At 40.4% G+C, this 26,925-nt stretch overlaps 1 protein-coding gene across 2 annotated transcripts in view; it reads right to left on the bottom strand.

Moving 5' to 3' along the window:
- The window catches only part of NAB1 (NGFI-A binding protein 1), a 46,574-nt gene extending 19,971 nt beyond the window's left edge, over window positions 1-26,603 (bottom strand). Inside the window, exons 1-2 of one of the 2 annotated variants that reach the window (XM_052635534.1) lie at window positions 26,485-26,603; window positions 13,234-14,071 (exon numbers count right to left, since the gene is read on the bottom strand). In XM_052635534.1, coding sequence (XP_052491494.1) covers window positions 13,234-14,052 — 819 coding nt within the window. In that variant the 5' untranslated portion in view covers window positions 14,053-14,071; window positions 26,485-26,603. Of the gene's footprint in view, window positions 1-13,233; window positions 14,072-26,484 lie in introns of those variants that run through there. The other variant, XM_052635533.1, reaches the window with a different exon arrangement.
- Window positions 26,604-26,925: the final 322 nt, after the last annotated feature.

A 26,925-nucleotide genomic window follows, 5' to 3' on the forward strand; every position in this document is an offset into this window, starting at 1 on the left:
CACCGATACAAAGAACAGACTTTTGGACTCTGAGGGAGAAGGCGAGGGTGGGATGATTTGAGAGAACAGCACTGAAACATATATATTACCATATGTGAAACAGATCGCCAGTCCAGGTTCGATGCATGAAACAGGGCACTCAAAGCCGGTGCACTGGGATGACCCAGAGGGGAGGGATGGGCAGGGAGGTGGGAGGGGGGTTTGGAACGGCGGGACATATGTACACCTGTGGCTGATTCATGTCAATGTATGGCAAAAACCTCCACAATATTGTAAAGTAATTAGCCTCCCATTAAATTAATTTACAAAATTGAATATACATCATCTGATAGATATTTTTAAATGTGAACTGACATGAAAATTCGTAGGAAGGAATAAAAGTTAAATGATATTCATTAAATATGTATAAAATCACTTAGTAAAAGATAATAAAGTATTATCACACATGAGGGCTAAAAAGGAAAAACAAGGTCTCTAAGATTCACATTGCTGTTGTTCAGTTACTAAGCTGTGTCTGACTCTGCAACCCCATGATGTGCAGCACACCACGCTCCCTTGTCCTTCACTATCTCCTCGAGTTGGTTCAAACTCATGTCCACTGAGGTCAGTGATGCCATCCAACCATCTCATCCGCTGTCACCCCCTTCTCTGCTTGCCCTCAATCTTTCCCAGTATATGGGTCTTTTCCAACGAGTCGACTCTCTGCATAAGGTGGCCAAAGTATTAGAGCTTCAGCATCAGTCCTTTCAGTGAATATTCAGGGTTGATTTCCTTTAGGATTGACTGATTTGACCTCTTTGCTGTCTAAGGGACTCTGAAGAGTCTTCTCTAGCACCACAGTTCGAAAGCATCAATTCTTCTTTACGGTCCAACTCTTACATCCATACATAACTACTGGAAAAACCATAGCTTTAACTATACGGACCATTGTTGGCAAAGTGATGTCTCTGTTTTTTAATACACTGTATAGGTTTGTCACAGCTTTTCTTCCAAGGGGCAAATGTGTTTTAATTTCATGTAATTCCACTCTTTTATCTAAGTGTTAAATATTGCCAATATAGAGTTGCTCACTGACCAAACACCAGTTCTAAAAATTTAAATATCAAATGTTATCCTAAACTCCAAGTCTATAATTTGCTTAATAGACTAGAAAATGTTTTTCATATAATTTTGTCAATTTAAATAGATGTAAGAAACTGCCAAGGGGTATATCAGACTTTTTTTAAAAAAAGCAAGAAACCCATTCCAGGCATGATTGACGGCAAATTGACAGGATTTGAAGGCAGAGACGCGTAGGAGTCGTCTGCTCCATCACTTACCAGCTGTGTAATTTTGGACATGTGACAACGTCTCAGAGCCTCAGTTTTCTCTGAGGCAAAACAGGATAATATCACTACCTCCAAGGACTCTAACAAGAAGTGAGAAGACACACTTGCCACAAAGTTGTTTGAGTATCAATTCTCATTTTCCTCTGATAAGGAATCAGGCACTCTTCCTCCCTCCCTACCCAGACATCCCACTTTAGTCACAATATTTTTTTTTAAGTTTTGAAAATACAGAGAAGCAAAAGAAAACAAATGTAACATGCATTCCATCCAGAATGACTATTAATATTTTTATGCATATTATTCCAGTATTCCTCTGTGTACATACATGTGAATATAGGTGTGTAACCTCCTTTCCTTCACTTAACATACGCTGTATTTTTTTTTATATGTTAAGGCAGAGACTTGGCTTGTAAGTCTCTGGCATGGGTTGTGAGCTTAATAAATACTGACTGACTAATGAATGTATTTAAGTATTCTTCACATTTTAATTTTTACTACCTAGACACACAAATCACTGCAGTTGGTGACTGCAGCCATGAAATTAAAAGAGGCTTACTCCTTGGAAGGAAAGTTATAACCAACCTAGACAGCACATTAAAAAGCAGAGATATTACGTTGCCAACAAAGGTTTGTATAGTTAAAGCTACGGTTTTTCCAGTAGTCATGTATGGATGTGAGAGTTGGGCCATAAAGAAAGCTGCGCACCGAGGAATTGATGCTTTTGAACTGTGGTGTTGGAGAAGACTCCTGAGAGTCCCTTGGACTGCAAGGAGATCCAACCAGTTCATCCTTAAGGAAATCAGCCCAGAATATTCACTGGAAGGACTGATGCTGAAGCTGAAATTCCAATACTTTGGCAACCGGATGTGAAGAACTGACTCATGTGAAAAGACCCTGATGCTGGGAAAGATTGAAGGCAGGAGGAGAAGGGGATGACAGAGGATGAGATGGTTGGATGGTATCACCAACTCAATGGACATGAGTTTGAGTAAGCTCCTGGAGTTGATGATGGACAGGGAAGCCTGGTGTGCTGCAATCCATGGGGTCACAAGGAGTCAGACATGACTGAGTGACTGAACTGAACTGAATGCTTCTAATATGGCTACTAGCAATTAAGGCCAGGTTTCTTATTTTAAACCCATGCTAAATATAAAAGCATAATAGGAAGAAATTATTTTCAGCCTTCTCCTTCCCCTCCTAAAGAATCATCAGTAGATCAATTTCTTCCCGAAGTGTTTTTGATAAGCACAATGTTACAGGAGCAAAAAGTAAAATATACTTCAAAGAATAATTTCCTAAAAAAATTAACTTCAACTGCAGCTTAGTGGTAGCTACAATGACTTTTAAATATCCTTTTAGAGTTGCTTGTTATGTAGCTGGTTCTTTTTTGCGCTCATAAACCTAAGTAAGTAAGTATGGAGAAATTCTGATTGTCGGTAAGATATTTTAATTGACAACATCTCAGAGGTACCAGCTCATGCACAACCATAGGTAATAACTTTTCAACATAAATTTAAAACAGTGCTCTAGTATTCCTTCCATCATCCTACCAGAAACCAAGAAAAGCAAACAGAACGCAATCTCTGTAACTGAATTCAGGCTCTAACAGACCAAAAAAACCATACCGAACTTCCCAGGCCCTCAGAGAGCCTTCTGGCAGAAAAACCGAGGCTAGAGAAATAACCATAATATGAAGCCAATTCATCAGGCTTTCCCCTCAAAAATGTATTTTCTGTAAGTATCTTCTAGATTTCATAATCCTAAGTCGCTAATAATTAAATCAGTAACAGTTATGATGTATTTTAAAAATAAAAACCCTCCGAAACCAGTAGTTAAGTCACCGCAGCACCAAGCTAGCTTTTTAAAAGTTATGAGTTTCTAATTTTGTTAAAAGTATAAAATAAGATAGTCTCCCTCATTGGTTTACTTACTTCCTCTACTTCCTCCTTTCACAGCTAAAAATACCAAAATTCCATTCATATCTTTGTGAAAAGATTTCTTAAAGTTAGCCTTCTATTATTTATAACTAGATTTTAAAACTGTCTTTGCTGGGAGTATTTAAAATGATAATCTTTAACAATCAAATGAGTGTGACTTTCAATTAAGCTTCACATAAGTGTTAGCATAGAACTACAACATAAAGGCCATGTAACAGGGCGGCTCAGAGGACAATCAAGACTTCCACTTCAAGCACAGGGAGGGCTATGTACGGTGCCTGGCCCTTCTCACACTTCTCACAGGAAAAATGTTGACTAAAAGAGAAAGAAAAAATATCTTTACATTAATAAGCCAGCAAGACAGTAAGAACTCCTGAAGCCAAAATGAATGAAGACAGTATCTCAAAAGACTCAGTTGAGGACAGATGCTAAACCAGATGAACTTAAGCTTCGATCTTCACAGCCTTGTTAGGCTGGTGAGTATGTGGAGAGTGAGAGAAAAACGCCAGAATCCATCAAAGGAGAGGCTGAAGAGTCAAAGACCTTTCCTCCATAAAGGTGAAAATAATACCAAAGTACCACAGCGAAATGTAAGACAGAAGCAGAAATATACCTGTTCACGGTCCCCTCTTGCCCACCGGGAAATGCCAGGAGAATTACCTGTCTTGAACCTTATTACTAATTGGGAGAGAATTTCATAAACCCAAATCAGCTCTTCACATGGATTTTCAGCCCTAATTCACACTAACAGCCTGAGAATTTACTTTCATGGGGCTCCAGAGTTGTAGTGTGTAAAGTACAGATGCCTGGTAGAAGCAAAAACAAAAAACCTCTAGGAGTCCATTTTCTTCCTAGCTCTCAAAACATTCCCACAGTTTCAAGAAATATGAGCTCATAGATAGAAATCATTAAACAGTCAAAGAAAGAAGGAGTCAAAAGTAAAACCAGCAGAAACAGACCCTCAAGGACTTCATCTAAAGAGATAAAAGGAGTTGAAAATATGACTAAAGAGTAATACAGTAAAAATGACCAAGAAAAATTGAGAAGTCAGAAGGAGAGAAGAATTAAGGAGGAAGAAGAATTGGGGCATAGAAAAAAAAAGGATTCTAAAGCAGACAACAGTCACCTAACCACTGGCTTCTAAACACAATGAAAGCCAAAAGGCCAGGGAAATGATACATTTGATTACGAACAGAAAGTAAATGACAATATAGAATTTGATACCCAAAATAAGTAGCAATTAAGAATGAAGGCAAAGCTAGTGGTGGAGGTGATGCAATTCCAAATCCTAAAAGATGATGCTGTTAAAGAGCTTCATTTAATATACCAGCAAATTTGGAAAACTCAGCAGTGGCCACAGGACTGGTTAGTTTTCATTCCAATCCCAAAGAAAGGCAACGCCAAAGAAGTCAAACTACTGTACAACTGTGCTCATCTCACAGGCTAGTAAGGTAATGCTCAGAATCCTTCAAGCCAGGCTTTAGCAGTATGTGAAACGAAAACTTCCAGATGTACAAGCTGGATTTAGAAAAGCCAGCAGAACCACAGATCAAATTGGCAGCATCTGCTGGATCACAGAAAAAGCAAGGGAATTACAGAAAAACATTTTCTGCTTCACTGACTATGCTTAAAGCCTTTGACTGTGTGGATCACAACAAACTGTGGAATATTCTTAAAGAGATGCGAATACCAGACCACTTTATCTGTCTCCTGAGAAATCTGTATGCAGGTCAAGAAGCAACAGTTGGAATTGGACATGGAACAACAGACTGATTCAAAATTGGCAAAGGAGTGCATCAAGGCTGTATATTGTCACCCTGGTTATTTAACTTATGTGCAGAGTACATCATGAGAAATGCCTGGCGAGATGAAGCACAAGCTGGAATCAAGATTGCCGGGAGAAGTATCAATAACCTCAGATATGCAGGTGACAACACCCTTATGGCAGAAAGTGAAGAACTGAAGAGCCTCTTGATGAAAGAGGAGTGTGAAAAAGCTGATATAAAACTCAACATTCAGAAAACTAAGATCATGGCATCCAGTCCCATCACTTCATGGCAAATAGATGGGGAAACAGGGGAAACAGTGACAGACTATTTCTTGGGCTCCAAAATCACTGCAGATGGTGACTCCAGCCATGAAATTAAAAGACGCTTCCTCCTTGGAAGGAAAGCTATGACCATCCTAGACAGCATATTAAAAAGCAGAGATATTACTTTGCCAACAAAGGTCTGTTTAGTCAAAGTTATGGTTTTTCCAGTGGTCATGTATGGATGTGAGAGTTGAACTATAAAGAAAGCTGAGGACAGAAGAATTGATGCTTTTGAACTGTGGTGTTGGAGAACTCTTGAGAGTCCTGCAAGGAGATCCAACCAGTCCACCCTAAAGGAAATCAGTCCGGAATATTCACTGGAAGGACTGATGCTGAAGCTGAAACTCCCAATATTTTGGCCACCTGCTGCGAAGAACTGACTCATTGGAAAAGACCCTGATGCTGGGAAAGACTGAAGGCAGGAGGAGAAGGGGATGACACAGGATGAGGTAGTTGGATGGCATCACTGACTCTATGGACATGAATTTGAGTAAGCTCCAGAAGGTGGTGATGGACAGGGAAGCCTGGCGTGCTGCAATGAATGAGGCAGCAAAGAGTTGGATGTGACTGAGAGATTGAACTAAACTGAACTGAGAAAAGCTTTTGTATACATATATATAAATATGTACAACAAATATATTTTAGAAAACTTACACATTTTTTCCTAACTAAAAAATTACAACATTTTGGTTCCACTTGTTAGACTCAGTATGAATAGAATGCTAGATTTCTAATTAAAAAATAGATATGCAACAAAGGTCTATTGTATAGCACAGGAACTACAGTCAGTATCTTGTAATAACTCACCATGGAAAAAATTTCAAAAATAATATATCTGTATTTGTATAACCAAATCACCTTGCACTGTACCTGAATCATTGTAAGTCAACTATACTTTAATAAAAAATATATATATTTAAAAAATCAAGATGCACAGTCTGGAAATGGGGCGGATGATTTGTAATAAGAAAATACTCTTGAAAATATGCTGCCTCAGATGTATACCCATCAATATCTCAGTACTAATATGGCCAATATCCTCCTCTTCTACCCAAACTTACTGCCACATTTCAGTGAGATTTATCTGTTGTCAACCCAAGAAAATAAATTGGTTTACAATTTAAAAAAAAAAACCCGCTTTCTCCTTGGAAGGAAAGCTATGACAAACCTAGACGGTGCATTAAAAAGCAAAGAAATCACTTTGCTGACAAAGGTCTGTGTAGTCAAAGCTATAGCTTTTCCAGTGGTCATGTACAAATATGAGAGTTGGACCGTAAAGAAGGCTGAGCACTGAACAACTGATGTGTTCAAACTGTGGTGCTGGAGAAGACTCTTGAGAGTCTCTTGGACAGCAAGGAGATCAAACCAGTCAATCCTAATGGAAATCAATCCTGAATATTCATTGGAAGGACTGATACTAAAGCTGAAGCTCCAATAGTCTGGCCACCTGATGCAAAGAGCTGACTCGCTGGAAAAGATTCTGATGCTGGGAAAGAATGAGGGAAGGAGGAGAAGGGGCAACAGGGGATGAAGTGGCTGGAAGGAATCACTGACTCGGTGGATACGAGTTGGAGCGAATTCCAGGAGATAGTAATAGAAAGGGAAGCCTGGCATGCTGCAGTGCACAGGGTCGCAAAGAGCTGAACACAACTTAGCGGCAGAGCAACAGTAACAACAACGAGGGCAGAATGAAGCTATTTCCCAGTAGGGTGGGGAAGGAGACAGTGTGCCTACAGTAGGCCTTCATTAAGAAAATTCTAGATAATGCACTTCAAGTTAAAGGACACTAGTTCCAGATGGTAAATGTGAGATATGAAAAAGGGGAAGGGAAGAAATACAAAATAAAGGAAATAAATTCAAAACATCAGTCACTGTAATAAATTTAAATGGACCAAATGTTTGCATTAAAAGACAAAGAATGTAAGACAGGATTTTTAAAAAACCCAACTATCAGTATTTACAAGAGATATATCGAAAACATAGATTCAGAAAAACCAAAAGGATAGAAAAAAGAAGTAACAAGCAATTAGTAACAGAAAGCACATGTATTAACATCAACACAAAAAAATTAAAAAAAAACAAAATGCATTATTAAAAAAGTCAATAAGGCCACTACATAATTCAAAAGGAAACAGACAAATTCACAATCAAAGTAGGTGATTTTAACACACGACTCAGTTACTAATAGAGCAAGCCGACAAAATAATAAAAAATTCAGTCTACAGAAGGTTTGAATAAGAGACCTAAAAAGCTTGTTAAACACACACAGAACACTAACAACAACTGCAGAAGCACATTTAAAACACTGACCACATACTGGGCCATAACTAACATCTCTACATATTTTAAAGGGCTGCTGCTGCTGCTGCCAAGTCGCTTCAGTCGTGTCCGACTCTGTGCGACCCCAGAGACAGCAGCCCACCAGGCTCCCCCATCCCTGGGATTCTCCAGGCAAGAACACTGGAGTGGGTTGCCATTTCCTTCTCCAATGCATGAAAGTGAAAAGTGAAAGTGAAGTCGCTCAGTCATGTCCGACTTTTTGCGACTCCCATGGACTGCAGCCCACCAGGCTCCTCTGTCCATGGGATATTCCAGGCAAGAGTACTGGAGTGGGGTGCCATATCATGCAAATCATGTTCTCTAATCACAATGTAATTCAGTTAGAAATCATTAGGAAAAAGAACTAAGGAAAAACCTCTCATATTAGGAAATGGAAAAAAAAAAAACCTTCTTAACAATTTGTGAACAGAAAGCATACATAAAAAAGAAATAATCAGAATTGAAACCTTTGGGAATAATGCTAATTCAACACATAGTGAGAATTCATGGCTTTAATTGGTTACATTATAAAAGAACAGCTGAATATTAATGAACTCAGGATAAAATATAAGTTAGAACAATAAACTAAACGAAAGCAGATGTGAACAAACACAACGTAACTACAAAGATCAATTAAGCCAAAAGTGCTTCCTAATAAAGAAGTGGGAAAGCTTTTCTGTAAAAGGTCAGACAGTAATATTTTAGGCTTTACAGACCAGTCTGTGTTACAACAACCCAACCCTACACTGTAGCTCAAAAGCAGCCACAGATAATGCATAAACAGAAAGGCATGTCTGTATTCCAAAGAAAGTTTATCTTCAAAATTAGGAAGTGGGCAAAATTTTGCCCACAGGCTTCGGTCTGCAGATCCCTGAAAAGATTAATATAACTGACGAATCTCTGGCAAGACTGATCAGGGGGAAAGAGACAAAGGTACAAACAATATTAGGTTTTAAAAACTATAAACTATCCCAGTAAGTTTGAACACTTAGTTGAAATGGACAAATTCTCAGAAAAAAAATGTGACTTATCTAAAGTGACTCAAGAAGTAACACTAACCTAATAGCCCTATAATCTACTTTTTAAAATGATCAAAAGGAAATATCCAGCATTTCTTTCAAGTATGAGATGTTGAAATTGTTCCACTCAAGCTGAGAGTTCAGAACAAAGCATTATAACTACTAGTAGTATGTTCAGGCGGAGAAGGCAATGGCACCCACTCCAGTACTCCTGTCTGGAAAATCCCATGGACGGAGGAGCCTGGTGGGCTGCAGTCCATGGGGTTGCTAAGAGTCAGACACATCTGCGAGACTTCACTTTTTCTTTTCACTTTCCTGTGCTGGAGAAGGAAATGGCAACCCACTCCAGTGTTCTTGCCTGCAGAATCCCAGGGATGGGGGAGCCTGGTGGGCTGCTGTCTATGGGGTCGCACAGAGTTGGACACGACTGAAGCAGCTTAGCAGCAGCAGCAGCAGCAGTATGTTCAGGTCTACCAGGTTCCCTGATTTGACGATCCCCCTCTCTCAAAACTAAAACTGCTGGGCTTCTCTGACACTTTCAGCCTTGCTTCTCAACATTACAGTGGTAGCTGACCTAAACCTGGCACCCCTATGTATTCCATGGGCCTAGCTCCTTGTTTTTATAAAAATGAGAATTTTATGTACTTGTGAGTTGAAAATCATTTTTCTGGTATAGATAACTTCCTGATGTTCATCTGCCTGTGACCTACTTGTATGTCTTCAGAGATTAATAGAATAGTGTCCACAGAATTTGTAATACTATACACAGGGTCAGAAATACTACCAAAAGTGGATTAAGAATAAGTCATATTTTTCCTTATTTAGAAATTGAGGACAAACTAATAACCTTCTTTAGTCTTAGGAATTTAGAAAAACTCAAGTCTCTCTCTCATTTTAAACAGTCAAAAAAAAAAAAAGTGAAATTATCACAATACCTAAATGGTACACTTGATGGTAGCTTCTTTAATTCCCTCAGAATTTCATAATTTCTACCAAACTCTTGGATGGTTACTAGTTTGAAGAAAGTGCTCTGATGCACAAACTTCTATCCTAAAATATATTATCGGACCAGATTCACAGACTTGACTTACAAATAATAAGTGGTCTAAGTTTCGTTTCAAAAACACAGGCCACATTTTCCAAAGCTACACCCCCACATCTCCGCCTACTAGCATTCATTTTGATTGTTTCCTTCTTTTGGGAAACCCACAATGGTCTCATTACTTAAATACCACCTGTGCCTATTTATTCAAAGAAGCAAAGTGCCCCTTAGGAAAAGTGAAGTGTGAAATAATTCATTTTGGATTTTTAAAAAGCAGGTTAGGAATTTTTTGAGTGAGATTGATAGGGTTTATTAAAGTCATCTCTTTAACATACTTTAGCTTTAATAAAAATACAAGTCCTTGACTGTGTTTCATCTGCCATATTTAAAAACTGTATGAAAGCTAGATTAAAGTATGAACCCGAGACTGCCAACATGTCTCACCCTTTGTTCCCTATTATAGTAGCCTTCAGTAGATTCCTCTACATGGGGTCACAGGCAATGAGAGTGTCAAAGTGTAGCTGAATTATAACGCTGCTTGTATTTTCTAGATCTGTCCGCAAGTTCTTGCAAATTCATTATTGTATGCCAACAATACACAACAATTACACAAGGACATGCCCCAAGGAGAACAAATCAGAGTCCCTGAGACTAATTCTGCTAACCAATTCTCTCATATTAAGCATCAGCAGACATTCACATCTATAGTAATTTAAAAATATGAGATGGTGAAACTGCTGAAAAGAAGATTAATATATAAAAATCGGCCAGTGATAGTAATTTAAAAAGGAAACAATTTCATTTACAAATATATCCCCTTCATAGCTTACATATTCATGTATCTATACAAGCAAAATAAATGTAAATGTTTATAATACAAACATTTAATAAACACATATATAATACACAGTATTTGACCCAACAAGAAATGTTCAAAACTCTGAATAAAGAACTAAAAAATTACATTAGAATGAATATAGAAGAGCTAAGTAAATGCACATACTATGTTACTCTATGGGAGTTTTCATTATTGTAAATATATCATTTTCCTCCCAATTAATCTATACCTTTAGGGCATTTCTCATCAAACACCAACAGAAATTTTGGAGGAATTTGACAAATACACTAAAGATTTCATTTGAGAAGGAGAAATGTGTAAGATTACCTAAAAAAAAGAAGCTACAAAAGAATACTATTGAAGGGGCACTTGCCTTTCCATATATAAAATATACAGTAACTGAAGTAACTTTATACCAGTGAAGGAACAGAGAATTAGATAAATGAAATGACACAGGACAAGATCAATGACTATTACTATACAGAATTAAATTTCCACATGGCAACCAGTCTAAAAGGTCAAAGGACAAATGATAATCTGGAAAAATATTTACAGTCTAAGACAAAAAGTTAATATACTTACAATATAAAAAGTTTTTACCAATATTTTAAAGGTAAGGCAACTCCAACATTAAAACAAAGGATATGACTATAAAATTGGATGTCTATTTACCATAAGAAAAGATGCTCTTCCTCAACAATGGAAGTTACTTTGAGCAATGAAAATTTTTCTTAGACTGACGAAAATGAAAAATGACAAAAGCAGTATTAGCAAGAGTGTGGAAAAATGGACACTTGCATATAATGATGAAGAAAATACAAACTGTTCTAGCTTTTTTAGAAGGCAATTAAGCACTATCTACTAAAATATTAAACCTACATATTCTTTGGGCCCATAATTTTACATGTTGGAATCTATTCCATAGGAAAACATGTACAAATCTGTAAAGGTGTATGTGTAGCATATTCATGTCTCACCACATGTAAAATTTTTTAAAAATGAAAACACATTAAGTGACATCAAAAAGTGAATGGTTAGGATAACAGCACATTCACACTGTGAAATATAATTAACCCATAAACAAATACAGCAGCTCTGTACGTAACTGCCTGAAAATATACCTAATGGTATACTGTACTTTGAGTATATTATTAAGTTTTTTAAAAAAGAATTTGGATAAGAGTGTGCAAAATATGACCCCACATTTGTATATGCAAAGAAAAGTAGCTGGATGTTTACAGATTCAATTACTTCACATCTTTCTGTAGTAACTGAATACTTTTTCAGTGAGTATATACTATTTTCTGTGTTTAAGTACAAGTCTGTGGGGAATGATCTTATGTTTCTAACATGAAATACTGCATTCAACTGAACATTTTTTTCCAAGGAGAATTTATCTGTTTCGTCTAATGGATAAATGGCTATAAATTTTAGCTATCAAACAGCTTTTGTTTAAAAAAGGTAATTTTTTTTTGCTATACACGAATTTATTTTATTTTTTTATGTTTTTTTTAGTTTTTATTTTGACTTTATTTTACAATACTGTAAAAAAGGTAATTTTGAAATGCACTTATTTTTCAAGCATTTATTGAGTACATTAGATTCTGAAGATATAAAAATTAATGAGATATAATTTCTGCCTTGAAGAATCCCGAAGTATACTATGAGGGACAGACCAATATATTAAAAAGTACAATAAAGTGTTGAAGCTACTGTGATAGAAGTATGTACAGGGATGAAAATGGAAAGGAAAGGTCATTCTCCTTAGGGGAAAACACACTATAAAAGACAAGCTCGTGCTTGAGTCTTAGATGATGCGCTGGCCAGACAGACAAGAAAAAGGGAGCAAATGTAAAAGAAATATACATACATGTATTCTTCTACTTAAGCAAAATATTTCTAGATAGAATGCTACAAAAATAAAATGAGGATTTTTAATATCAAACGTCACACCAAAACAATATTCAAGGCTACAATAATTCTTCTAACATTCATCTAATAGCATTTCATTTTCTATGCTAGCTGAAAATCACTTTAAGTTCTGGTTATTTTTTACAACTTTTTTTCCTAAAAAGTCTACAACAATGATTTTTAAGTTAGATTTTAAATTTCATTTTTAATTCTTAATTAAAAGACAAACTGCCTTCTAAATGCAGACTTGTATGCTTTCCCTGGGGCTTCCCCGGTGGCTCAGAGGGTAAAGCGTCTGCCTGCAATGCAGGAGACCTGGGTTCAGTCCCTGGGTCGGGAAGATACCCTGGAGAAGGAAATGGCAACCCACTCCAGTATTCTTGCCTGGAGAATCCCACGGACGGAGAAGCCTGGTGGGCTACACTCCACGGGGTCGCAAAGAGTCGGACACAACCGAGCGACTGAAACTGATAATATGCTGATATTATTATGCTTTCACTACTTAAACTGATATTATTCTAAGAGTCACTCTACACTACAATTTTAAAGTTAAACATGTTTGAATTCAACACAGAAATACCTTAACACAATCAATATGGTCCATTTTCACCAAAGAGTTGTATTTTGCTGAGCCTAAACGTCTTTAATCCAGGGAGTGTACTATCTCTGCTGTAAACTATTGCCAAGCTAATTTCTTTAAGAGACATGCACACCACATACACAGAAAGAAACATGTGGGCTCTTTACCTCGTGGAGCGTGAGGTGCTTCCCATCCTTTCTCTTCGAGTCAAATCTGCCGTATATTGCACTGTATTTTCGGATTTCCTCTTCTTTGTGTGGATCGTCATCACTCATCTCAAAGATGTGGCCAATCATTTTGGCCAACTTCTTGTTGGTTTTCAGCAGCTCTTTCACTTCATTCGAGTCACTTTTTGGCAGCGTGGGGGCCATCCGCTCCACACACTCGGCTACAGAGAGTGCAGCGGCAGCATCCAGCACCTCGCTGCTCTCTTTAGGGGAAGCCGGGGAGCCCAGGTCCGCTGGGGAGAGGCTGTGCTCGCTCTCGGTGCTGTGGTGGCCCTGCCAGAGCCGGGAGTCGCCGATAGCCTGCAGCGCTAAGCTCCCTGCCACGTCTGACTTCCCGGGCCCCAAGCTCTGCACACACGTGGTGGCAGCACACTTGGGGATTTTCAAATGAGGTTCTCGGGAACCGCTGTTCCTTTCATAGCTGCTGCAGGATATTCCCAGCCATGTTGGTGAGCCCTCTGGTAACTTATAGACGGGTATGCTACTGACAGGCAGAGACGTCAGTGGCTGATTGAAAAGGCCAGGGTTCGTAACCCAGTCTCTCAACGCCTTCTGCAGCCTTCTGACATGCAGGGGCTTGCTAGCCATGCCCACGAGAGCCATGATCTCCAAGAACTCCTCTTCTCCAGCTTCACAGAGTTGCTGGACATCATCACCACCTTGCTGGATAAAGGCATCAAAATAAGAAAGCAGGTTGGCTTTTTGTAATATTCTATACAGCTGCAACTCCCCCAGGGTCCTGGGTAAGGCTGCGGCCATCACTGTGGATGGGCTTAACCTGCAAAAAGAAGAGAGGAAACGCTCACCACACTTGCTAAAAAACTTCTTAAGCCTCTTGGTCGGACACTACAGGGTTTAAGATTGCAGTATGGGAAGAACAAAAAACAAGGAGCATTTGCACAGCAACTGACTGTTAAGGAAGCGTTCTATGCCGTGTGTGTGTGTGTGTGTGTGTGTGTGTGTGTGTGCGCGCGCGCGCACGCGCGCGCCTGTGTGCATGCACTCAGGCGTGTCTGACTCTTGGCGACCCACGGACTGTAGCTGCCAGGCTCCTCTGTCCATGGGATTTTCCAGGCAAGAATACTGGAGTGGTTTGCCATTTCCTACTCCAGGGGATCTTTCTGACCCAGGGATCGAACCTGAGTCTCTTGTGTCTCCTGCATTGGCAGCTGAATTCTTTACCACTGATACCATCTGGGAAGCCTCTCTCTATCTGTAAGTTACCTTACTCTCCTAACAATCATAATGATCAACAGTCAGTAATAGTTTCCATTTTAAAGGAAAAAAATATAAAGGCTCAAAGATCAGTAATCTGCCTGAGATCTCACAGGTAGCTAAATAGGTCTAGGGACTTAAGCCAAACATGGCTCACAGGGCTCTGTATGCTGTATTTTTGAGCATTCACTTTGCTGCTTCCATGGAGTGCACACAGAGGGGAAGCGAAGGGTAATAAACTTCTGAAGGAGGTAAGTACACTCTGCTACCACGCATGCACTGAATACTTGTCAGACAGTATGATAAACAGGCACTTAACATTATGTCTCATCCTCACAACAGCCCTGTGAGATAGGTATAGTTAGCTCCTATCTTATAAAGAAAAAGTAGTAAGATTAGTCTGGCAGGCAGATGAGTGATTTCAGTATGAACTAGAATAAATAAGATACTAGGTGGTATATTTAGGAATGGAGAAAAAAGAGGCAGGAAAAATTCAGACAAATAAATGGCAAGACTTGGTGATCACTTAGGTGTAAGTGATGAAAGAGAGGAAATGGTTACCATTTTTTAGAAACACTTCCGGTGGTTCTAGAAAGAGACTAACAGGTGACTATGGGATTACCTATGCGAGAGTCTAGAACTGCAACAGGCATCAGGGATACAGAAAATTAGGGATGTTGGAATTCTCTTTCAAACACACAGCACTTGAGAATGTGGTACAAGGCATAATGCTGAAGCAGAGTGGTCCTGTTTGCAAAATAACAGCATGGAACCCAATTTTGTCTCAGGGTTCAAGAGAGAGGACGAAGCCAGTGGGTGTGCAAGAGCCCAAGACAGAGCCAAGGAAGTTATACTTCTAGAGCCCAAGGAAGGCAGAGAAGTCTCCCTTTCAAGAGACAGAACAAGACCCAGCAAAGCACTTCTTGACCTCTTAGCAGTTTTACTTAAAAGTCATTCACAGTTGCCTGGAGACCTCCCACATACATAGAGGAGCTGGCCAAGTACTTCCCTTTAAGAGAAACAAACTTGTAATCAATGCACCTTTAGGATTAAAAGGCTCCTCCAGCCCTCTATAGCAAAAATTATAGAAAGCCAAAAGAATACATACATTGGAAGAAGATGCAAGCACACTCTCAACTCAGGAAAGTCAGGAACAATTGTTCGATTCGGCAAGCTGCGGAACACTGGGAACAGCCCTGAAGGCCAGATCAACAAATCTGGGGCTTCTGCTTTACATCATGGGCCAGGCTGCTACACAAACTCCAGTCTCAGTCATCCCACCCAAGGAGAATGCACTTCCCTACCACCTTAAGGACTGACTCCTGGGAAACCCCAACTCCTGGAACCCCTGTGTCATCCACAATCTGCTCTCATCAACTTCTGACCTCCGCAAATTTTATGGCTCTTTGTAAGTCATGACCTGATGACTTCCCAAGGTATATATTTAAAAAAAAAAAATTCAATTTGGTCCCACTAAACGTCTGCTGACAGCCAGGAAATCACTTGGGGGAGCTTCTGAAAAATATAATTCCCTAGGGTTGCATCTCAGAAGACTCTTGTGATTTGGCAAACCTGGCAAACTACACTGGAAGATCCCCAGTTAGTGTACCCCTTGGGCACCACAGACTCTTACAGCTTTTGAGACCACCTTTGGGTTCATGTCATGTTAGTTCTCTGGATAAAAACATTTCTGCACCTTCTGAATCATTCATAAGAGAATTTGTTTTGTCCTCCCACATAAAAGGGAGACTTCTGAGGGAGAGAATTTATCATCCAGCTGGACACTAACCCATAAAAACAAGCTCCGGGGAGTTACAGACACAAGTTCAAGTCTATACTGAACAACATTATACCAAATAGAAGGGCTTCTAGAAAGCGTATGAGATAGAGGGAGGGGTCTCGCTCAGTCGTGTCCGACTCTTTGCGACCGCATGGGCTGTAGCCTACATGGACAGGCTCCTCTGTCCATGGGATTTTCCAGGCAATAGTCCTGGAGTGGGTTGCCATTTCCTTCTCCAGGGGATCTTCCCAATCCAGGGATCGAACCCGGGTCTCCCGCACTGTAGACAGATGCTTTACCGTCTGAGCCACCAGGCAAGTCATGACATAGAGGGAAGGAAACCCATTTTCCCTTCATACACTTAATGCAGTAATTCCACAAGCTTTCAACTCCAGAGTATACACACACAAAAATATTTATCAATTCAGTCGCTCGGTCGTGTCTGACTCCTTGCAACCTCATGAAGTGCAGCAAGCCAGGCCTCCCTGTCCATCACCAACTCCCAGAGTTCACCCAAACCCATGTCCATTGAGTCAGTGATGCCATCCAGCCATCTCATCCTCTGTCGTCCCCTTCTCCTCCTGCCCCCAATCCCTCCCAGCATCAGAGTCTTTTCCAATGAGTCAACTCTTTGCATGAGGTGGCCAAAGTATTGGAGTTTCAGCTTTAGCATCATTCCTTCCAAAGAACACCCAGGACTGATCTCCTTCAGAATGGACTGGCTGGATCTCCTTGCAGTCCAAGGGACTCTCAAGAGTCTTCTCCAACACCACACTTCAAAAGTATCAATTCTTTGGCGCTCAGCCTTCTTCACAGTCCAACTCTCACATCCGTACATGACTACTGGAAAAACCATAGCCTTGACTAGACTGACCTTTGTTGGCAAAGTAATGTCTCCGCTTTTGAATATGCTATCTAGGTTGGTCATAACTTTCCTTCCAAGGAGTAAGCGTCTTTTAATTTCATGGCTGCAATCACCATCTGCAGTGATTTTGGAGCCCCCAAAAATAAAGTCTGGCACTGTTTCCACTGTTTCCCCATCTATTTCCCATGAAGTGATGGGACCAGATACCATGATCGTAGTTTTCTGAATGTTGAGCTTTAAGCCATGTTGAGCTGGCTTCCCTGGTGGCTCAGATGGTAAAGCGTCTGCCTGCAATGCAGGAGACCTGGGTTTGATTCCTGGGTCAGGAAGACCCCCTGGAAAAGGAAATGGCAATCCACTCCAGCACTCTTGCCTGGAAAATCCCACGGACGGAGGAGCCTGATAGGCTACAGTCCATGGGGTCGCAAAGAGTCGGACACGATTGAGCGACTTCACTTTCACTTTAAGTCACACACACACATAAATATGTTATGTATGCACATACACATGTGAAAAAAGCTTGTGAAAGCTTTTTTATAAGAGGGCTGTAACCTTGCGAGATTCTTGGTGTCATCAATGACCTCACCATCTATACTCCCCCAAATTATGGAGTGAACTAAAAATTACCTGAGAAAATCTAGAACAGCGTTCTTGAATCTTTTTAAGAGCAATAAGAAGAATATATCGTGGACAAATATAAAAGAGAAATTTAAGAAAAAGAGAACTCAAAACAAACTTAGGCTTTATTCTTCTGAGATAGGCAATGGTTTTAGAAAACATTAACTTTCAATTTTTATCCTTTCTCATCTTTACCCAGAAAAAAAAAGGAACCCACCCCCCCAGTTTCCTAAGAGAAAGCTCTTATGTTCCAGTAAGAAAGTAGTTACCATTATAACATCTCCACAAGGACTGACAAGACCAAGTGTACATTTCCAAAGTCAAGACACCAGATGAAAGATAAATAAGTGAACTATTTAGAGTCCCAGGAGACTTGCTAAAGGCCCACACTTACTGCTGGGAAAGGAGTTTTCTCCCTAAGCTTTTTGCTTTAAGAGCACGTTTCAGTTTCTCATAAAGCCTGTTATGATCATTTAAACACCCACCACGTCATACATTAACTTAATTTGATTTAAAAGAAAATTTTTATAAGACAAGATTTTCTGTTTTTACAAATTCTGTGTCTATTCACGCTTCAACATGAAGGTCAAATAAATCAAATGAAAGCTGCGTCTCTCCGATCGGAAGTGAATGCAGAAGGATTCTAATACAATGCAACATAACATAGGCAGCTAACAGCACAGCAAGTCTACTCAGCTGAAAACTCCAGTTACCTGGCCTTTGCAAGAGATGCTGGAACAACCATGCTGAGTCTGACCTTTTTATGAATTCCACAATTAAGAGAAATCAGTTATCCATTTTTACTGCATTCAAAAGCTAAACCAAAGGCCTGCTGCCTATATACAGCAAACCTCCACTTGCACCAGCTTAAATGTTCTTCAGTCCAGTTAGTCCCAAAGGAAGAGGAATAAAACAGTGGATTCATTTAAGGCCATTTGTTGTTGTTTGCTATTCAGTGATCTATTTTAAATGGTAATAATTTGTTCCAGAACCTTTTAACAACAAGCTCACTTTGGCTCCTTCTGGGATAGGATCAGTCATCTGCCAAGATTTAAACTATGCTAAGTGAAGTAAGGAGCTGGTTTGGCTCCAAAAACTTTACTGGTCAACTCCTGCTTTGTCCTTGAACCATAACACAGAACTTAGTATAAATATGGGAAACAAAATTTCTCTTTCTCCCAGCTGGGATCTGCAGATTTAGGGTAAGACAGAGGTCTTTAATGGTCACAAGGAAAACCATTCCTTCAAACCTGCCTCAATCTAGTCCAAGAAGCTTCAGCCTGCCTTCTGTTCCAGCTCCTCCATCAAAGCTCCCAAGTAACTACTGAGTGATCACCAGCTTTTCTCTTTAACCTCTCTGCAGTTTGACATCACTCTTTGAAACGCTCTTCACCTGACTTTTTACTATGTTATGCTGCCTTCCGTTACTCTAACTGCAGGAATTCTCCAAATTTTTATATTAGATCCCATTTTTACTCTCTTTCCATATTCTCTGGTGATGATCTCCGTCCACTCCTAGGCTTCAATGTTACCTATAGCAGACTGACCTCCAAACCTGTTATCTGTAGCTTGGACCAGTGGTTCATGGAGTCACTGCCAATTGCCCTCAAATCCAAACGCACACCAAACACTGACTTACACATATACATCTACTTTGCAAAGTTAAAAAAAAAAAAACAACTTTGTGATTTAATAAAATCTCACTCTTTTAATAGTGTGATCAAATTCAACTTGTCATTGTAAGTATTCTCTATTGATAAAACACTAAAAGCAAAATTAATGAGTACTTGCTATTTCTTTTTTTTAATTTAGAAAGTGGTCTTCAAACCTGAAAACTGTAAGAACCCAAACTGTTTTTCTGATAATTCAGCATTTCACATGGAGGCTGTCAAACTTCTCAAATCTGGAAAGCTCAAAAGCAAGTATGTGCTATCATTTTTCTCCCTTCGTCCAGATTCCCAAATCCTCTCTTCCCAACTCTCACTACTCTTTCAGTTTTCTGGATTAATAAAAGGATTTGATTTTTAAAAAATTTTATTGTGATAGTTAATATATAATATTATACAAAAGATTCAGGTGTACAATATAACGATTCACAATTTTTTAAAAATGATTCACAATTTTTAAAGGTCATATTTCTTTTCTGGGCTTCCCTTGTGGCTCAGCTGATAAAGAATCTGCCCGCAATGCAGGAAGACCCCCTGGAGAAAGGATAGGCTACCCGCTCCAGTATTCATGGGCTTCCCTGGTGGCTCAGACAGTCTGGCAATGCAGGAGACATGGGTTTGATCCCTTCCAGGGTTGGGAAGATCCCTGGAGGAGGGCATGGCAACCCACTCCAGTATTCTTGCCTGGAGAATCCCATGGACAGAGGAGCTTGGCGGGCTACAGTCCATGGGGTGGCAAAGAGCTGGACACAACTAAGCGCAGCACGGCATTTCTTTTATAGTCATTATAAAATATCGGCTCTATCTCCTGTGCTGCACAATACATCCTTGCAGCTTCTTTATTCTATACACAGTAGTCTGCACCTCTTGATCCCTTACTCCTATCTTGCCCGTCCGTTTTTCCCTTTTCCAGGTGGTAATCACTAGTTTGTTCTATACTTGTGAGTCTCTTTCTTTTCTGTTATATTCACTAGATTTGTAAAACTCCACATGTAAGTGATATTATATAGTATTTGTCATTCTCTGCCTCAACACCATCCAGTTCTATCCATGTTGTTGCAAATGGCAGAATTTCTTTTTTATGGCCGAATAATATTCCAGTGTGTGTGTATCGTCTTTACCCCCTCATGCTTTTGTTTTCCTCTTCCTTCTTCAAATCGACATGTCCTTAGGCCCCATCACCAACCTTTTTCTCTGCCTCAAAAGCACCTAATTCTGATTTTCCCCTTGCTTTCTCACCCCAACTTTGAAAACAGCCTCCTCACCTTCAAAATATGCCATAATGAAATGTCGACTTCATCATCCTAAAGTACAGATGTGGCTCTTTACTCACTTATGCAAATTTCCCCACTGGATGGAGGAAAAAATCCAAACAACTCATACAGGTATCCTAGACCTATCCATCTGCCTCTGTAGCCCTTAACCTTCCCTGATGCTTGTGCCAAACACTGGACTTGGCTCCAGCGGTTCTTCACAGACAGTTAAGAACCAGGAGACAGAGAAGTAAGCTCACACTCAAACACTATGCTAAATATTAAACATAGGGAGCCATGGAACAGAGAAGCGCACTTACATGGCTCTGTAGAACAGATTCCCTCAGGCTTTAAGCTCCCTGATGGCAGGAGAAGCTCATGGTTTAGCAGTAAGAACCCGCCTGCCAATCAACGCAGGAGAGGTGGGTTTGGTCCTTGGGTCAGGAAGATCCCCTGCAGGAGGGCATGACAACCACTCCAGTATTCTTGCCTTGGACAGAGGAGCCTGGAGGGCTAGTTCATAGGGTTGCAAAGTCTGACACGAATGAAGTAACTCAGCATGCAAGATGTAGGGACTAGAGTCTCATTCAGCTGTTATCCCTCTCTAATCTAAGTATTCAAAGAGGAATAACATCTCTGTTAAAAGCTTCTGTTGAATGAAACCAAATATTTGAGTCAGACTCTTGATCACAGCCTTCTTTTATGTATCAGGGCTTCCCCAGTAGCTCATCTGGTAAAGAATCTGCCTGCAATGCAGGAGACCCCGGTTTGATTCCTGGGTCTGGAAGATTCGCTGGAGGATGGATAGGCTACCCACTCCAGTATTCCTGGGCCTCCCTTGTGGCTCAGCTGGTAAAGAATCCACCTATAATGCGGGAGACCTGGATTCGACCCTGGGTTGGGAATATACCCTGGAGACAGGAAAGGCTACCCACTCCAGTATTCTGGCCTGGACAATTCATGGACTGTACAGTCCGTGGGGTCACAAAGAGTCGGACACGACTGAGGGTCTTTCACTCTGTATTTCAAAAGGGATCCCCTCTGTGTTAACTGGTGTCCAATCTAGTAAGAGCCCATCCTGCTGCTTTACCTCCCATCTTTCTCATTCCCTCGTCCTCAGTACTTCCCCTTTCTTTAATTACATGGTGGATCCCCATAAGATGGCCAGATGAGCTCCCTTTACCAGCATACATCATCATTAGCCTAGCCCCAACAGCAGCATTTTAAGAAATCAGTTTCAATTATGAGAGATCCTAGGTCTTTTCCCTCTTGATTTCTATGAATTAAAATGTCACCTCCAGATAACAAATATCAATCTTATTAATGATCATTAGATTCAAATGGATTCACAAACACCCTCTTCATGATGCAGGAAATACACAAACGTATATACACACTTCTGTGAAGTCTACGGCATTCCAAAGAAGAGACTCTTCCAGTAGTGAAACCAAGGGTAAAATTCTAGTAAAATCTGACTTATGCAGAGGACTATCAATTCCTGCCTTCCAACACAGCCTGAAAGTTTTACTGTGAAATTATCTAAGTTGTCACCAATCTCTTCCAGACTTCTTAAAAAAAAAATGTGAAAATATTTGGGAAGAGTTAGCTCATGAGTCATTTACAGGTTAAGGTGAATTAGTTCCACGAGATTGTTTTCCTCTAACACCGAGATGAGATCGGGTACACACTAAGGGAATGAAAGGTAGAGACAGGAAATGGCAAGGAAGGAAATAGGAAATCTGAAGCGTGCGGCTGTATTTAAAACCTCTCAGGTATAGGCAGCTTTGGGAGAATGTAGCCTTAAGGTACGGTTTCTCTGGTTGCTCGGATGCTAAAGAATCTGCCTGCAATGCAGGAGACAAGGTTTGATTTCTGGAAGACCCCCTGGAGAAGCGAATGGCTACCCACTCCAGTATTCTTGCCTGAAGAATTCCATGGATGGAGGAGCCTGGCGCAGGGTCGCAAAGAGTTGGACATGACTGAGTGACTAACCACACACAGCCTGACGGTATAGGAGTCTGGGGAGAGGGTGCAAGGGGTACTTTACAGGTTGAGATTGAAAAGACAAGCCAGAATCTGGACGACCCTTAAGCCTAGGAGTGAATTATTCAAATTCTATTTTCCTAATCCCAGAACTCAACCTAAAATAACTAAGTGTGGCTTAGTTACATCATGGGTTATTTAAGATTGCAGGGTGGTCCAGGTACTAACTCCTATCTATGCGTTTCAAGTATCAAAGGATTTAACCAGGCATATTTATTATTAAGCATTCAGGAATATATCTTAAGGCAAGATATTTTTGAGAAACCAACATAATACTGTAAAGCAATTATCCTCCAGTTAAAAATAAATTTTTTTTAAAAAGCCAAAAAAAAAGATATTTTTGGATCTTATTACTGTAATATCTATGAATTAAACATATATCTTCTAATACATGAACAATAATTTAGCAAACTTAAAATGTTCTCGCCTGATTTTTTTTTTCTGAACTCTGAATGAAGCTGGAAAATATTTCGTATAAATCTCTTAAAATTTTAATTTTTCAAGGTGTAAGCTTAAATTTATCAGTATTAGGAAAATCATTTATTTTTTGCAATTAAATAATAAGTATGCCTTAACTGTGAGAACAACAGGTAAACACTAGTACTTCATATAATGACTGGAAATTCTTCAAACAACTAACAGTCAAGTTAGTCACCAAACATTAAGTGCCATCTGAGCATGCGGTGTGCACACAGTACATATAAAATTTTATTTATTTCAGAAATTCCTCTTTAAAAATTATTAAATTAACATACACTACAACTTAAGATGCAACTCTCTAAATACAATGTATTGATAAATGACAAACTATTTGAAAGCTTAATGGTATATTTTAGGTGTGAGAATTCTGACAAGGATTACTATTTTTTCCCCAACATCAACTTCCCTAACATCAACTTCCCACTTGTTTCATTGTTAAGTTTAAGAGAGTATATTCTACTATTGTACTAATTATTGAGAATGTCAGATCAAAAGGCAAATTTGCATTTAATATAATAACTGTACTATTCTTCATTCTACTAAAAGGAATGAACGAAACAGTTAAAACTAAATCCAAAGCAAAGGGGCTAGGAACCTTATATTAAGCTTAAGTGGGCATCATTTATTCCTTATTGTTTTTAATAAATTTTACAAAATATGCATACAAAGACGATTATACGAAGGAAGATCTTAACCTGTTCAAAAAGTATTATAAAATGGTCATTTCCGTGGAAGTAACATAAAACGTATCATACTTCTGTGGTATCCAGAATACGGCTTCACATTTAAGGGTAAATTTTACAAAGCTTTTATTCCCAATAATGTACATGCATAGCATCAACAAAAACAATTAGACTTATAATGGACCAGACAAAGCCCAAGTATTAGGACAGAGTCTAGGTTAACAGACACAAAAACCTGACATACTTCTGTTGCCATGCAACCATTTTTTACTTTAAATATTTAAAGTTCATGCAATAAATTCTTCAAAGGTCTCTGCCACTTTGTCATACACTATAATTTTTTTCTTTCAAAACAGCCATGGTACAAATCCCCAAAATCCTTCATAATAAGCCAATATGCTCTTAAAATGTGATTAAAAGAAAATACCTAATGCTTTAACTGATTCTCCAAATAACAAGGAGAATGGAAATATATTAATTTTCTACAGGGAAATGGATGTTACTAGTCAACAAAAAAGGAAAAATTTTCATTAATTTAACCGAGATTATTTAATTTTGTTCATTCTCAAACAAGGAAAGATATTCACTGGATATAGCAAATTACTTATTAGCTATATAAGCTCACTAAATTTCCTTGTATCGGCTACAGTATTCCTAAGGATTTCCGTCACGTTCGCTACATCCATAATTAGCACGAAGAATGAAATCAAAATCTACAATGCCTCAATGTTTTTATTATTATCACTGATTTACTCACACATAATAGGAAATCACCAGAGGCAAGGAAAACAAAATTTTCCTAATACCAGGCTGACATATTAACTTTTGTGCAAGCTGCTAAAAATAATAAAATTAAAACGAGAAACCTTCCACTGGTTCTTTGGTATTTTCTTTCATGACCTGATTTCCCAATAACTTTAATACCCAAACAGAAATAAAGTAGGCTGACCTTGCAGATATATATAAACTCTCAAGAGAATCCTGCTGCTCACTCAGTCGTGCTCAACCCTTTGTGACCCCATGGACTGTAGCTACCAGGCTCCTCTGTCCGTGGGATTCTCGAGGCAAGAATACTGGAGTGGGTTGCCATTTCCTTCTCCAAAGAGAATCCTAACATGCACAATAATACCTACAAGGAGAACATAATTCTTAAAACTTAACGAAAAGATAGTATTAAATGTTTCAAGTACTGGAAAATGGAGGAAAAGGATACCCCTGAATCCAAGAGACACTTTTACTGGCCCTTAGGCTGGACTAGAAGCAGCTTTTTAAGGTCTTCTGGAAAACATCAGCTCCCATCCAAAACAGAGAAAGCAAATCCTATGCATCTTTTCTCCCACTATTCCTTCTTAAAACCCACACATAAATTCCGACATGTCATAATCTGGTACGGTTTACAGGGAAATTTTTCAAAAAAGTGAAAATCAAAGAAGGTATTTCATTATGTGCACACTTCTCCAACAAAACAGCCTAGCATTTCCTACGTGACTAATCTTTTTAAAATTCTGTTTCACTGTTCCTATGCAATCTAATATTATCTATTAAAACTGCCAAAATATTTTTAAACAAGATCTGAGTATTTCCCTCTCAGCTCTGATCTTTGCACTCCTTAAGTTTGCAGACATGTCACTGGCAAACCAATTGGTAGTGACAGGTTACTCCAAACCAACTCTTTCTGAAGGAAATTTTAAATTGACAGCTACCCCCAAATTTTCTCTGCCTCCCGAATCTCTCTGAGTGAGGAATTAAGTATATGCAAGTCAAGGATTTCTCCTAATCACCTGCTGCAAAATTTGGTCTGCAGAACCTATAAATGCATATTCCAATTCAATTATCCTTTCGCCCAAGATTTTACAAAATTTTGGCTCACTCGAAGTGTCCTTTCACATCTTGAGCCTTGTGAACCGCCAAGTTGCAGTCCCAAAGCATTTGACTGCACTCGCAACGTTTCTCCATAAATAAGGTCACAGACTTCTGCATCCAAGGCTTGTATGTCCCACATGTGTCGGCAAATTCCATACTCGGCCTTAGCGAGCACAAATGAGTCTCTCGCTTCCATCTCACCTCGATGCCAAGTTTCTGTAAGCCACTTTCAAGCAAAACTCTCCTTCCGCCTTTAAAAAGAAAACGACTACATTCCGAAAGAGAGGATACTCAGGACGAAAATTAAGACTCTAAAGTAAACAAACCAACAAAAAGACTCTGCCTCTGCGGAAAGAAGCTGCAAAACTCCGGGGCCGGCGCGCGCTCCCACCGCGCACAACCCACGAGCGCTCCGCGCCGCGCGCGACGGCCAAAGCCGGGTCGGAAAAGTGGACGCCGCATCCCCGGCTTTCTGGGAGCGGAACGCACAGGTCGGCCCCGCGGCCCGGCTCGCCCTCTTCTTGCTGCCCCTGCGCACCGATTCTCTCCGGGAATCGTCCACAAGAGCCCGAGGCCGCCCTCTCCTTCCGGCGGCGGCCGCCCCGGGCCCGCGGCCCTGGACGCCCGCCCCCCAAGTGCCGGCGCAGCCCGGAGACCCCGCCGCCCCAAGTTCGCCCGAGCGCTGAGGCATCTGGCACTTGGCGGACAGCTAGTCGGTACGTACTCGGCCAGCTGCTGCAGCGGTCTTGGCGCGCTCTCCCCAGAGGACGCCTCAGCCCCAACTCCGAAGTGGCGGCCCCCGGCTCGGTCTCCTCGGTCGGCTGCGGCGGCCGGGACGCCCCCGCTCCCATCGAGGGGGGGAAGGGAAGGTGGTGGGCGCGCTCTCCCTACTCCCCCGCTCCAGCTCGGGCCCGCGGCTCCTTCCCGCCCGCCAGCCCCGACGGCACTCGCTCGGCCGCGGTGGCGGCGGCGGCGGCTCCTCCCGACTCGGGCGCGCGGGCGGCTGAGGCGGCGGCACCTCCCCCGCCGCGCCCTCCCCCTACTCCCCTCCCCGCCCCGCCCCTCCCCTCGCGCGCGGCACCCCCTCCCCCGCCCGCCTCCGCCGCCTCCACCCCCCGCGCGCTGTCACGCTGGGAGATTCCGCTCTTGCTACATGCGCCGCTCC

Source organism: Budorcas taxicolor, chromosome 2 (genome assembly GCF_023091745.1).
Source record: "Budorcas taxicolor isolate Tak-1 chromosome 2, Takin1.1, whole genome shotgun sequence".
In the NCBI taxonomy this organism is placed as follows: domain Eukaryota; kingdom Metazoa; phylum Chordata; class Mammalia; order Artiodactyla; family Bovidae; genus Budorcas; species Budorcas taxicolor.